At 54.0% G+C, this 14,248-nt stretch overlaps 1 protein-coding gene across 6 annotated transcripts in view; it reads right to left on the bottom strand.

Moving 5' to 3' along the window:
* Window positions 1-14,248, bottom strand: part of CELF5 (CUGBP Elav-like family member 5) — a 74,425-nt gene that overhangs the window by 3,749 nt on the left and 56,428 nt on the right. For 5 of the 6 annotated variants that reach the window (XM_055371218.2, XM_055371217.1, XM_055371215.2 and 2 more), the window contains 6 exons: window positions 12,312-12,458; window positions 11,389-11,530; window positions 11,158-11,304; window positions 8,681-8,743; window positions 7,622-7,705; window positions 2,959-3,102 (listed from right to left, as the gene is read on the bottom strand). In XM_055371218.2, coding sequence (XP_055227193.1) covers window positions 2,959-3,102; window positions 7,622-7,705; window positions 8,681-8,743; window positions 11,158-11,304; window positions 11,389-11,530; window positions 12,312-12,458 — 727 coding nt within the window. Of the gene's footprint in view, window positions 1-5; window positions 112-2,958; window positions 3,103-7,621; window positions 7,706-8,680; window positions 8,744-11,157; window positions 11,305-11,388; window positions 11,531-12,311; window positions 12,459-14,248 lie in introns of those variants that run through there. The other variant, XM_055371219.2, reaches the window with a different exon arrangement.

The raw sequence follows: 14,248 nt of genomic DNA, 5'->3' as shown, positions 1-14,248 counted from the left end.
AGAAACCAGGGTGGACCTCCGTGGTTGGCGCTGCGGGTGTCCTCGGCTTGTTCCTATGCTGTGGCCCTGGCTTCCCGGCTCACGGGGTCCTGAGCAGGCCTGCGTGCACACCTGCACAGGCCAGGGTGTTTGTGGTGGAGGACACACAGCAGCCCTGGCTTTGTTCTGACACCTCTGGACTTGTATACCTCTGAGGACGGGGCACTCACTCCTTATCTTGGGGTCGGCTGTGCTGAGACTTCCCAGCTGGTATGGGGCCAGGTGGGGCTTCCGAGGGTCCTGGAGGGCCACCTTCTCCCCACCTTCCCTCAGGAGGATGCCTGCCTCCTTCCAAGCCCTCTGTCCAGCCAGGATCTGTGTCTCCAGCTGAGTCTGTGTGTCCACATCCTTGTCTCTCTCTTTTTTTTGCAGAAGGGAGAGGGGACAGGGTCTCACTCTGTCACCCAGGCTGGAGTGCAGTGGCGCAATCTCAGCTCACTGCAGCCTCGACCTCCTTGGCTCAAGAGATGCTCCTGCCTCAGCCTCCTGAGTAGCTGGGACCACAAGCCCATACCTCCAAGGCCAGCTAACTGTCTCTGTTTCTCTCCCCCTCTCTCTCTTTCTCTCATTCTCTATCTTGAGTCTTTTCTTCCTCTCCCTCTCCTTCTGTCTCATCTCTGTCTCTTTCTCTCCATCTCTGTCAGTACCTCTGCTCCAGTCTCTGTCCAGAGGCCATCAGAAATACTCCACCCCATGGCCAGGCGTGGTGGCTCACGCCTGTAATCCCAGCACCTTGGGAGGCCAAGACGGGCAGATCACCTGAGGTCAGGAGTTTGAGACCAGCCTGGCCAACATGGTCAAACCCCGTCTCTACTAAAAATACGAAAATTAGCTACGCATGGTAGTGTCCACCTGTAATCCCAGCTACTCAGGAGGCTGAGGCAGGAGAATCGCTTGAGCCTGGGAGATGGAGCTTGCAGTGAGCTGAGATCGCACTGATGACGCAAGACTCCATTTCAAAAAAAAAAAAAAAGCAAAGCCAAGGGCTGACCCTTTAAACAGGGCAGTGTGAGGTTAAGAGTCTGGTCTTTGGCCGGGTGTGGTGGCTCACGTCTGTAATCCCAGCACTTTGGGAGGCCGAGGAGGGTGGATCACCTGAGGTCGGGAGTTTGGGACCAGCCTGGCCAACATGGTGAAACCCCATTTCTACTAAAAATACAAAAATTAGCCAGACGTGGTGGCGGGTGCCTGTAATCCCAGCTACTCGGGATGCTGAGTCAGGAGAATCACTTGAACCCGAGAGGCAGAGATTGCAGTGAGCTGAGATTGTGCAATTGCACTCCAGCCTGGGCAACAAGAGTGAAGCTCTGTCTCAAAAAAAGCCAAAAAACAAAACAAAAAAAAAGAGTCTGGTTCTACCCCAGGTTCTTCTACCTCTTTCCTGCTGTGTGACTTTGAACAAATTGCAGCCCTTTTCAGAGCCTTAATGTCCTCTGTCTTTGGGTACAAGGAAGTCCTCCCTGAGGCTCACAAGGCCCTGGTCACCCTCCCCTGTCCCCTCTCCATGTTCCCCCTCCTCCCTCTCTCCCCCTCCTCACTCTGCTCCAGCCACATGGGCCTCCTCACTGCTCCTCCAACACGTCAGGCGCGGTCCTGTCTCGGGGCCTTTGCACGGGCTGTTCCCTCTGCCTGGGACACTCTTCCCCCAGATTTCCCACGCCTGGTGCTCCTCATTCAGGCCTCAGTTCTTTTTTTTTTTTTTTTTTTTTTTTTTGAGTCGGAGTCTTGCTTTATTGCCCAGGCTGGAGTACAATGGCGCGATCTCGGCTCACTGCAACCTCCACCTCCACCTCCTGGGTTCTAGTGATTCTCCTGCTGCAATCTCCTAAGTAGCTGGGATTACAGGCGCACACCACCATGCCCGGCTAATTTTTTTGTATTTTTAGTAGAGATGGGGTTTCACTGTGTTAGCCAGGATGGTCTCGATCTTCTGACCTCATGATCCGCCCACCTCAGCCTCCCAAAGTTCTGGGACTACAGGCGTGAGCCACCGCGCCTGGCCATTTTTGTTTTTTTGTATGAGACAGGGTCTTGCTGTGTTGTCTGGGCTGGCATGCAGTGGTGTGATCATAGCTCACTGCAGCCTCGACCTCACGGACTCAAGGGATCGTCCTACCTCCATCTCCCAAGTAGCTGAGACTACCAGTGTGCACCACCAAGCCTGGCTAATTTTTTTTTTTTTTTGTATTTTTTGTAGAAATGGGGTCTTGCTATGTTGCCCAGGCTGGTCTTGAACTCCTGGGTTCAAGCGGTCCTCACACCTCAGCCTCCTGAGTAGCTGGGACTACAGGCACACGCCACTAAGCTCAGCTAATTAAAAACGTTGTCTTTTGTAAACACGGGGTCTCATTATGTTGCCCAGGCTGGTCTTGAACTTCTGGACTCAAGCAATCCGCCCACCTCAGCCTCTCAAAGTGCTGGGATTGGCCAGGCGCGGTGGATCACGCCTGTAATCCCAGCACTTTGGGAGGCCGAGGCGGGCAGATCACGAGGTCAGGAGATGGAGACTTTCCTGGCTAACACTATGAAACCCCGTCTCTACTTTAAAATACAAAAAAAAAAAAAAATTAGCTGGGCGTGGTGGCGGGCACCTGTAGTCCCAGCTACTCAGGAGGCTGAGGCAGGAGAATGGCGTGAACCCGGGAGGCGGAGCTTGCAGTGAGCCGAGATCGCACCACTGCACTCCAGCCTGGGCGACAGAGCGAGACTCCGTCTCAAAAAAAAAAAAAAAAAGAAACCAAAACCAAAACAAACAAAGTGCTGGGATCACAGGCGTGATCCACTGTGCCCGGCCACAGGCTGGTTCTGATTGTGATTGTGATTATTTCAGCACAGCCCTGTCCCCAGGCTGACCAAAACCCTCCCATTCCCTGTCAGGGGGCAGGCGAGGGAGGTGGATGGGGAGGGGCGGCCACTCACCGAAACACTTGCTCTGGTTGGTAGCTCGATCCATAAACACCTTGGAGGAAATGATATTGCCGAAGGGTAGGAACATCTGCGTCAGCTCCGTGTCTCCAAACTCCTGGGGGAGGTGGTAGATAAACAGGTTACAGCCCTCGGGACCTGCAGGTGGGGGAGAGAAAGACATAAAGCCCCCAAGGAGAGGAGGCGAACCCCCCCGGGGGAGGGGCACAGGTCTGGAGCCCGCATCTGGCTTCTCCAGCTGTCGGGAGAGGGGTGCCTCAGACACCCAGAAAGAAGGGGCCTGGCCACGGGCTGGGGAGGGAGATGGGACACACCCACCCCTTGCCTGCACCGTACGCTCTCACACGGGGCTACTCCGCACCAAAATGGTCCTCAGACTCCAGAAAACTGACAAGACCCAGGGGATCCCCTGCTCCCCAAAGCCCAGATCAACCCTCAATCTCTGACCCCAGATACCTGAAAACCCCAAGGAAGGCCACCCTCCAGAAAATCCCTCCCTAAACTTCAAACTCTGGATCATTTACAAAAGTCAGATGAGCTGGGTGTGGAGAATAAGGAAACTTGGTAATATCTTTGCAATAATAATAATAATAATAATAATAATGTCTCTAAAATAAAACTCATTTGTAAAACTCTGTTGTTCAGCCACCATGCGTTGCTAATTTTTTTTTTTTTTTTTTTTTTGAGATGGAGTCTCGCTCTGTCGCCCAGGCTGGAGTGCAGTGGCGCGATCTAGGCTCACTGCAACCTCTGCCTCCTGGATTCAAGCAATTCTCCTGCCTCAGCCTCCCAAGTAGCTGGGACTACAGGTGCCCACCACCAAGCCCGGATAATTTTTGTATTTTTAGTACAGATGGGGTTTCACCATGTTGGCCAGGCTGGGCTCGAACTCCTGACCTCAAGTGATCTGCCCGCCTTGGCCTCCCAAAGTGCTGGGATTGCAGGCGTGAGCCACTGCACCCAGCCTGGCTAATTTTTGTAGAGGTTTCGCTATGTTGCCCAGGCTAATCTGGAACTCCTGGGCTCAACTGATCCTCCTTCCTCAGACTCCCAAGGTGCTGGGATTACAGGGGTGAGCCACTGCATCTAGCCAAAAAAAAATTTTTTTAATTTCCCTTTCTCAAACCCCAGCTAGGGATAACTCCCCAGACCTTGGATAATTTTCAAAACTCAGATGATGCAGCAACAAAATCAGGTGAAATAAAAAGATAATTCTCTGGTCCCCAGTCCCAGATATCCTAAAACTACAGATAATTAAACTACAACATAATATACCAACCATAAATAATTATTTTTAAGTTACAAATAATCCTCTAAATTGTCCCCTCTCCAAATCCCTGATGGATGGCTAATATAAAAACTATAAATAACAATAGCATTTAAAACCTTGTTCATCTGAAGCCTTAAACAGTCCCTCAAATCTGCTGCTAATCCCAAACCTAAAAATGACCTTCTTCCATTCCCACCCCACAACAAGAGGAATCCCTGCCCTTGCCAGCAATGGATTTTTTTTTTTAAGGGACAGGGTCTCTTTGTTACCCAGGCTGGATTGCAGTGGCACAATCATAGCTCACTGCAGCCTCTAACTCCTAGATTCAAGCAATCCCTCCACTTTGGCCTCCCAAGTAGCTGGGACCACAGGCACGCACCACCATGCCTGGCTAACTTTTAATCTTTTTGTAGAGATGGGATCTCACTATGTTGCCCAGGCTGGTCTTTGAACTCCTGGCCTCAAGCGATCCTTCTGCCTTGCCCTGCCAAAGTGCTGGGATTACAGGTGTCAGCCACTGCACCTGGCCAATGCTTGTTTTCTTTTCTTTTGTTTGTTTGTTTGTTTGTTTTGAGATGGAGTTTTGCTTTTGTTGCCCAGGCTGGAGTGCAATGGCGTGATCTTGGCTCATCGCAACCTCTGCTTCCCAGGTTCAAGAGATTCTCCTGCCTCAGCCTCCTGAGTAGCTGGGATTACAGGCATGCGTCACCATGCCCGGCTAATTTTTGTATTTTTAGTAGAGACAGGGTTTCGCCATGTTGTCCAGGCTGGTCTCGAACTCCCAACCTCAGGCAATCTGCCCGCCTCAGCCTCCCAAAATGCTGGGATTACAGGTGTCAGCCACTGCACCCAGCCAATGCTTGCTCTTGAAATGTAAGTTTGTTCCAATGTGACTGAACAATTTTGAGCATAACCCGAATTTTGCATTTGTTCGTGCACTGCTTCATCCCCACCAAAACTGTGGGCGACCGCTGAAAACCGCATCCAGCTGCACTGACCTTCAGAAGAAAATACACGCTGCATGCCACACACCCTCCCAAAGCTCCCCCAGTGTGCTGTGAGCTGCACCTTCCCCATCCGGGGTCATGCTATCTGTCTGATTTCAGACAACCCTCCCTCCACCGTTTCACAGTCACATGCAACAACCCTTTCGATGCCGTTTCCACGTGCACATTCTAGGTCTTCTCCAAGGCCAAGCACGGTATTTATTGTAGTCTCATGCATTTCTAAACCACGTAACATGTAGAAAACAGTGCTACCATTTCTACTACGTTCCCATCTTTCTTTTCTCTTAACATGTCACTGATAAAGATTTTTGATTTTGTTGTTGTTGTTTGTTGTTGTTTTGAGACAGGGTCTCCCTCTGTTGCCCAGGCTGCAGTGCAGTGGCATGATCTTGGCTCACTGTGGCCTTGACCTCCTGGGCTCAAGTGACCCTCCTGCCTTGGCCTCCCAAAGTGTTGGATTACAGGCGTGAGCCACCACACCCAGCCAGCTTTCCCCTGTTTTTATTTTTTTAATTTAATTAATTTATTTATTTTTGAGATGGAGTCTCGCTCTGTTACCCAGGCTGGAGTGCAGTGGCGCAATCTTGGCTCACTGCAACCTCCGCCTCCTGGTTCAAGAGATTCTCCTGCCTCAGCCTCCCCAATAGCTGGGATTACAGACACACGCCACCATGCTTGGCTAATTGTTGTATTTTTAGTAGAGACGGGGTTTCACCATGTTGGCCAGGCTGGTCTTGAACTCTTGACCTCAGTTGATCTGCCCACCTCAGTCTCCCAAAGTGCTGGGGTTACAGGTGTGAGCCACTGCACCTGACCATATTTTTTTAATTTTTATTTTTATTATTTTTTTTTTGAGACAGAGTCTTGCTCTGTCACCCACACTGGAGTGAAGTGGCATCATCTTGACTCACTACAAACTTTGCCTCCCGGGTTCAAGTGATTCTTGTGCCTTAGCTTCCCCAGTAGTTGGGATTACAGGCACACACCACCACGCTCGGCTAATTTTTTGAATTTTTAGTAGAGAAACGGTTTCGCCATGTTGGCCAGGCTGGTCTTGAACTCCTGAGCTCAGGCAATTCACCTGCCTTAGCCTCCCAAAATGCTAGGATTACAGGCTTAAGCCACCTCGATTGGCCTACTGTTTTAAAACTTCATTTAAGTGAAGTCTTTTGTATCTGGCTTCTTTCACTCAATATTCTGCCTGTGAAGTTACTCCATGTTGTTGTGAGTATTGGCTACTTATCCTTTTTCACTGCTGTATAGTGTTCCATCGTGCAGCTCCATCCTAATTTATTTATCCATTTACCTGCTGATGAACACTTGGGTTGTTACCAGCTTGGGATTTTTTTCTTTTCTTTTCTTTTCTTTTTTTTTTTTTTTTTGAGACGGAGTCTTGCTCTGTCGCCCAGGCTGGAGTGCAGTGGTGCGATCTCGGCTCACTGCAAGCTCCGCCTCCTGGGTTCACGCCATTCTCCTGCCTCAGCCTCCTGAGTAGCTGGGACCACAGGCGCCCGCCACCACGCCCAGCTAATTTTTTCTATTTTTAGTAGAGACAGGGTTTCCCCGTGTTAGCCAGGATGGTCTCGATCTCCTGACCTTGTGATCTGCCCGCCTCGGCCTCCCAAAGTGCTGGGATTACAGGCGTGAGCCACCGCGCCCGGCCTTTTTTTTTTTGAGATGGAGTCTTGCTCTCTCACCCAGGCTGGAGTCCAGTGAGGAGATAGTAGCTCACTGAAGCCTTGACCTCCTGGGCTCAGTGATCCTCCTGCTCCAGCCTCCTGAGTAGCTGGGACTACAGGTGCACACCACTACACCTGGCCAATTTTTAATTTTTTTGTAGACATGGGGTCTTGCTAAGCCAGGCTGGTCTTGGACTCCTGGGCTCAAGTGATCCTCCCACCTCGGCCCCCAAAACGCTATGTAATTACAGGCGGGATCTACCGCACATGGCAAGAACTGTATGGATTTGAACCCTCACTGTCAGACTCCAGAATCGAATCCCTCCCTCCTTCGACAGCCTTGGCTTTACTGGGGAGGCCTCATTACCTGATACCTCATCGTGCCATGCCCCAGCCTCAAAAAGGGTTTCCTTTCCAAAAAATCCAGAGAATCACTCTTGGTTCTGGAGAGGGCTGGTAGGAAGTCACTGCTATTCCTACGGGGTCGGGGCGAGCACGGTTCTCTTTTCGGAGGAGGAAACAGAGAGGGAGATTCCCAGGGGTCAGCGGCTGCACCGGGACTCAACTCTGGCCTGTCCAGCCCCCAGGCCGCACTCTCAGCCCCGCGGGTCCCAGAGGCCCGGGCCAGGCACGGAGCCTGCAGGTGGACAGGGCGGGCAGAGGGTGGGGCTGGCGCCCAGGGGTGGTCGCGGCCGCCTCACCTTCTCGCTGCTGCTGCTGCAGGAGGGGCGGCGGCTGGGGGACGCTGTGCGCGATGGGCGTGATGGCCGCGGTGGGGTACATGGCTGCGGAGACCGGAGCGAGACACAGGGCGAGGAGGGGCGTGAGGCCACGTGGGCGGCCTGGGCCGCTGGGCGGGGAGGGGGCGGGGCCATAAGAGGGTGGGGCCAAGGCAGGAGTGGGTGTGATCATGGCCTTTGTGGGGAGGGTTTGGGGGCGGGGCCAGGCCAGAGGGCGGGGCCAGATCACAGACGAAATGGGGCGGGGCTATTGCCTGAGGGGCGGGGCCATGGTGGAGGGCAGGGCCAATACCGAGACGGGGCGGGGATGGGGGGTGGGGGCGGACCCCATGGCGTGAGGGGACGGGTATAGGGGTTGGGCCACAGTAGAGGGCGGGGCCAAGGCTACAGGACAGTCCAGAGTGGGCGGGACCATTGCTTGAGGGGTGGGGTCACAGTGGAGGGCGGGGGCAAGACTGGGATGAAGGGCATGAGTGGGGCGGGGCCGTGACTTGATGGAGGGCTATGTGGGCAGGACCATGAGTTAAGGGGCGGGGCCGCAGCAGAGGGCGGGGTCACAGCCAGGCCTTAAGAAGTAGAGCCAGCGGTAGGGGCGGGGCTTTATCAGAGAGGCGTGGTCAGAGTAAAGGCAGGAAGTGAGGGGCGGGGCTAGGAGCTGCAGGAGGGAGGGTAAGGGGCAGGGCCGAGAGCTGGGGTTGGGTCAGAGCTAGAGACGTGGTCAAGGGGAATTCCCTCTCCCCAACACAGAACATGAGAGGGTAAGGCCATGGGTAAGCGCTGTCCTTAAAGGACAAGGGAAGGTCCTGTTTGCGGGTATAGGTGGTGGTGGGGTGGGACCAGTAACAGGGCCCGGGGTTGAATACAGGACAAGGGGCTCAGAGTGGGCCCTGAGGGGCGGGGCCAGAGGTAGGAGGCGCGGCTAGGCACAGAAGAACGACACGTCCGGGGCGGGCCCTGGGGGCGGGGCCCTAGGCGGGGGCGGGGCCAGGGCCCAGCGCGGGCACGCGGGCTGCTTCCTACCTGTGTACTGCTGGACTCCGGAGAAGGCAGGATGCAGTGTCTCGGCCACAGTCGGGCTCTGAGCTGCGGGCAGACAGAGGGGCTGAGTGGGGCGGGAGCAGCAGAAGTCTTCCATCCACCCCCGATCCTTAAGAGCCGGAAGGACAGCAACAAACACCCCGCCCAGCTTCTCCTCTGTGCTAAACCCTCTGTAGGACCAGGAAGCTGAGGCCGAGGAAGGTGAAGCCACTTGCACAGGGCCACTCAGATAGCAAATGGCAGAAGCTGAACTGGAATCCGGGTTTCTCGGACTCCAGAGAGAGATCACCATCGTCCCCATCTCCCTCTCCCTATCCCAACTCCGTTGCCTCCCAAGGGGGACCCTTCACTCCTCTCTACTCCCTGGATTCACCAGGACTTCAGCCTCCACCTCAAATCACCACCTGCCCCCATCCCCTGCCCCGTCTCCCTCTCCACATGAGTTTGCTCATCAGACACCCTGTAGCTCCCCCATCTAGCTGTAGCCTTCCTGCTACCGCTAGGTAAAGGGGTAGGGGGAGGGAAGAAGTTGTCCAGGCCACCAAAGCTGATGATTCTGGGGAAAAATTCAGCCAAACAATTCTGCTAGAATGGAGAGCGTGCTAGAGGGCAGGGGATAGCGGTGGTGACTGTGACTTCAAAGGGGTGGCAGGAAGGAGTTCACTTTGTGGGCAAGAAGCAGTTCTGTATCTTCACTGTGGGAGATACACAAGTCTGCATCTGTGACAAAATGGCAATTAACTGCCCCTGCACACACACACATACACGTGCACAGAGTGCATACAAAAAGTCGTGAAATCAGCTGGGTGTGGTGGCTCACACTTGTGATCCCAACACTTTGGGAGGCCGAGGAAGGAGGATCGCTTGAGCCCAGGAGTTTGAGACCAGCTTGGGCAACATAGCAAGACCCTCATTTCTTAAAAAATAAAATAAAATCGAAAATTAGCCAAACATAATGGCACGTGCCTGTAGTCCCAGTGACTTGGGAGGCTGAGGTGAGAGGTGAGAGGATTGCTTCAGCCCAGGAGTTCGAGAGTTCAAGGCTGCAGTGAGCTATGATCACGCCACTGCACTCCAGCCTGGGCGACAGAGTGAGACTCCGTCGCTAAATAAATAAATGGTGAAATTTGAATACCATCTGGAGTTGAATTAATTGTATGGTGCCAGTGTTAGTTTCCTGGGTTTGACAGTGACCTATGATTAGATAAGCTGCTGGCATCAGGGAAGCTGTGTGAAGGGTACCTGGGACTGCTCTGTGGTATTTTGGTAACTCCCTGTGAACCTCCAATCATTTCAAAATAAAATGTTAAGGCCAGTCGCAGTGGCTCACACCTATAATCCCGGCACTTTGGGAGGCCGAGGTGGGTGGATTGCTTGAGCCCAGGAATTTGAGGCCAGCCTGGGCAACATAGCAAGATCCCGTCTGTACAAAAATTTAAAAATTAGCCGGGCGTGATGGCGCATGCTTGTAGTCCCAGCTACAAGGAAGGCTGAGGTGGGAGGATTGCTTAAGCCCCAGAGATGGAGGCTGCAGTGAGCTGTGACGACGCCACTGCACTCCAGCCTGAGTGACACAGTGAGACACTGTCTCTAAAACTAAATAAATAAAAAAATTAAAAAAATTAAAAGTTAGAAACAATTCTCCTACATGGTGGAAAGACAGATAACTTACTTCACATAAATTAGATGTTGGAAGATGTTTGCCCTAAAATTGTAGGTGTAACATAGAGAAAGGAAGGACCTCTGCTTCATGAAAGCAGGTGCAGCCTAAATCAGTGGGTCATTCATTCTGTATTGAACAGATAAATGAATGAATCCAGGCATTGATATCTCCCCAAATGACACAGATGAATAATTAAGATTTATGGGCTGGGCGCAGTAGGTGAATCACCTGAGGTCAGGAGTTGGAGACCAGCCTGGCCAACATGGTGAAACCCCATCTCTACTAAAACTACAAAAATTAGCCAGGCATGGTGGCATGCGCCTGTAATCCCAGCTACTTGGGAGGCTGAGGCAGGAGAATCACTTGAACCTGGGAAGCGGAGGTTACAGTCAGCCAAGATTGTGCCACTGCAATGCAGCCTGGGCGACAGAGTGAGACCCTATGTGAAGCCTTTTGCACACAGATTAAATTGTCAATGCAACCCCCTGAGGCTACTGATGTTATCTGCCCTATTTTCCAGATGAGCAAACTGAGGCTCAGGGATGTAAAGAGCCCATCCAGCGTCACTGAACTGGAATTTAAGCTCAGAAACATCCAGATGCACCGTTTTAATGTGTTATTACCCTGCCACGGCCTCCCTTCCTGTGTCCACAGCTGTTATCTGCTCAGCGGAGACACCCTTTTTCCTGCCCTTCTGTTCCCTGGGCACTGTGACGTAGGGACTCATACTTGTTCCAGAAACACCATCTTTATTCCCCACCACTCTCCTAGGCCCCAGAGGACGACCCCAATTTACCTGGGTAGGGCACAAGGCCATTGGCATAGACGGTTTCCAGGGCAGGGTGCCCACCTGGAAAGGGCACGACACCTGCAAAGCCATTGGTGATGGGAGCCACGAGGCCAGGCACGGCGGTGGTGCCCAGCAGCGGGGGTGAGTGCAGCCCTGCAGAGCGGAAGAGGGTCATGGGGAGGCCGGTTCTGGCTCCGGCCCTGCCCACCCAACCTTGGGTGCCTGGAGGAGGCTCACCAGAGGCAGGAGCGATGGGTGTGGCAGGCAGCCCGTTGAGGCTGACGGCGCCTATCTGCTGGATGTGACAGGGTGAGAAGGCCACGCCGGGACTCAGGTAGCTGCCCGAGGTGGACAGGACTGTTGTCTGCTGTTGCATGAGCTGGGGGTGAAGACATGTCACAGTTGGGGTGATATCTGCCCTGAGATCATGGCTTATGAGGGGAGGCTTGGTACCCCAGTTACTAGTGAGGAGGTCAGGCTGGGTATCTTGGCTCAGGCTGAGATCAGAATTGGAGCTCAGACTGGGATCAAGGCTCAGCCTGGGAGCAGGGATCGGTTAGGAAGTGAGGCTCGGGCTGAGATCAGGGCTCAATTTAGTCAGGAATTGGGGCTCAGCCTGGGATCAAGTCTCAGCCTAGGATCAGGGCTCAGTTAGAAAGTGAGGCTCAGCCTGGGACTAAGGCTCAATCTAGGATCAAGGCTCGGTTAGGAAGTGAGGCTCAGACTGAGATCAAGGCTCCATCTAGGATGAGGGTTTAGTTAGAAATTGAGGCTCAGCCTGGGATCAGGGTTCAGTCAGGAGCTGGGGCTCAACTTGGGATCAGGTCTCAGCCAGGGTGGAGCTTGATCAGGTCAGGTCTCAGTTTGGGATCAGTCTGGATTCGGAGGTTCAGCCAGAATTGGGCCTAATTTAGATGTGGGGCATAGCCAGGTTCTGGGGCTCGGTCCAAGATTGGGTGTTAATGTGAGATTAGGGCTCAGTCTTCTGGATTTAGGGGCTCGGTCTGAGCTTGGTCTCAATTTCGAGTTGGGGTTCAGCCACGCCAGGACAGGACCCCGAGTCAGGGAGATGGAGGGAGAGGCAGGAGCCCCTGACAGAGAGTAGACAGAGACTGAGAGAGACGGAGCCGGAACCCCGAAGCTGTCACTGGGTCACTCACAGCCTGGGCGTAGGCACTGTAGGGGCTGAAGGGCAGTGTGAGGGACGGCGTCAGGATGCCCAGCTGGCCCACCATCTGCTGCATGCGCCGGAGCGTCCGCTCCTTGTCCGTGTCGGCGAACTTGACCACCAGGCTGGAGGAGGCTCCCTGCAGAGGCAGCGGCGAGCAGGGAGGGAAACGGGCTGGGAGGTAGCCAGGACTCTGGGGTCCCTGGATTCCTGTTAGCTCAGGCCTCCTGGGTGAGGGGCGTAATGCCAGTGGCTGTCAGCCATGTCCACGGGCCCCCACCCCAGGAGCCGGGGCCACAGCGAGGACCGCGTGGAGATCAGCATCCTGGGCCCAGCAGCATCTGCACAGGTGCAGCTCCCAGGCCTAGGAGGCTGTGATGGGGCACAGGTGGGGGCCCTGACTGTCAGCCACACACTCAAAACAGATGGAGAATCCCGCCGCTGGAGAACAGGGAGGTACAGGTGGAGGCACCTATGACTTCCGCTCACCTGAGAACAGGTGAGAAACCAGCTTCCGAAGGAAAACAGTGGGCTCAGGTGGATGAACCTGCCATTGTCACCCCACACCTGAAACTCCAATCCCCAGAGAGGAACAACTGGGGCACAGATGGGTGAGCCTCCAATTCTCACCCACACCTGAGAACAGGTGAGACTCCAGCCACAGGAGAGGAACAAGGTGGGACAAGTAGATGATCCTGACTCTGTCCTCCATGCCCTGGAGCTAGCAGGCAGTTCAGACCCGGATTTTTTTTGTTTTGTTTTGAGACGGAGTTTCGCTCTTGTTGCCCAGGCTGGAGTGCAATGGCACGATCTCGGCTCACTGCAATCTCTGCCTTCCAGGTTCAAGTGATTCTCCTGCCTCAGCCTCTTGAGTAGCTGGGATTACAGGTGCCCGCCACCACGCCCAGCTAATTTTTTTTTATTTTTAGTAGAGACGGGGTTTCACTATGTTGGCCAGGCTGGTCTCTAACTCCTGACCTCAAGTGATCCGCCCGCCTCGGCCTCCCAAAGTGCTGGGATTACAGCCACCACGCCCAGCCCCAGCCCCAGATTTTTGTGCCCTTTGCAGGCAGATGAACCTGTGGCCCATCCACCCAGTGGACAGCGGACAGTAGCCACTGGTGGGGACTGGGGGCCCTGCTTTGCTGGAGCACAGACAGAAACCCATGTGACTGCCGTCCCACTCCATGGCTGTCCAGGTGCCACAGGGCTGGGCTGAAATCCACCAACAGGCAGCCCTGGGCAGTTGAAGCAGCGGTGAGCCAGGGAGTGTCTGTCTGTGCAGTCAGGACGCTGCAACAGGTCCTGATATCGGTAACAAGAGAAGCCTGGTGGCCGGGCACAGTGGCTCATGCCTGTAATCCCAGCACTTTGGGAGGCCAAGGTGGGCAGATCACCAGAGGTCAGGAGTTCGAGACCAGCCTGACCAACATGGTGAAACCCCCGTCTCTACTACAAATACAAAATTTAGCCAGGTGTGGTGGCGTGTGCCTGTAATCCCAGCTACTTGGGAGGCTGAGGCAGAAGAATCGCTTGAACTCGAGAGGTGGAGATTGAAGTGAGCTGAGATTGCCCCATTGCACTCCAACCTGGGCGACAGAGCGAGACTCTGTCTCAAAAAAATAAAAAAAGAGAGGCCTGAGGCCAGGGGCCCAGGAGGCCATTCCCACCCCTCCCAAACCAGCCCACACCCTGACTCTGGGGCTCAAGAAGGAAAATATCTTCCCCTTCGACCAGCTCCTCCCTGGTGAGCTGGCTCCCACAGGATGCACCCTGTAGCCTCCCTGTCTTCGCTGACATGCCCCCTCTGATAGAGAACTCACTCCTCCAGACGCCTACCAGCCCTGTCCTGGGACATCTCTGAGCTTGGGAACACTTGCCCTTGTGCTGAACTAAGCCCCTCCCCTGGGTTTTAAGAGCTGAGAGAGG

Source organism: Gorilla gorilla, chromosome 20, assembly GCF_029281585.2.
Source record: "Gorilla gorilla gorilla isolate KB3781 chromosome 20, NHGRI_mGorGor1-v2.1_pri, whole genome shotgun sequence".
NCBI lineage: Eukaryota > Metazoa > Chordata > Mammalia > Primates > Hominidae > Gorilla > Gorilla gorilla.
The sequence above is the reverse complement of the archived record's forward strand: the minus strand, read 5'-3'. Positions and strand labels throughout refer to the sequence as shown.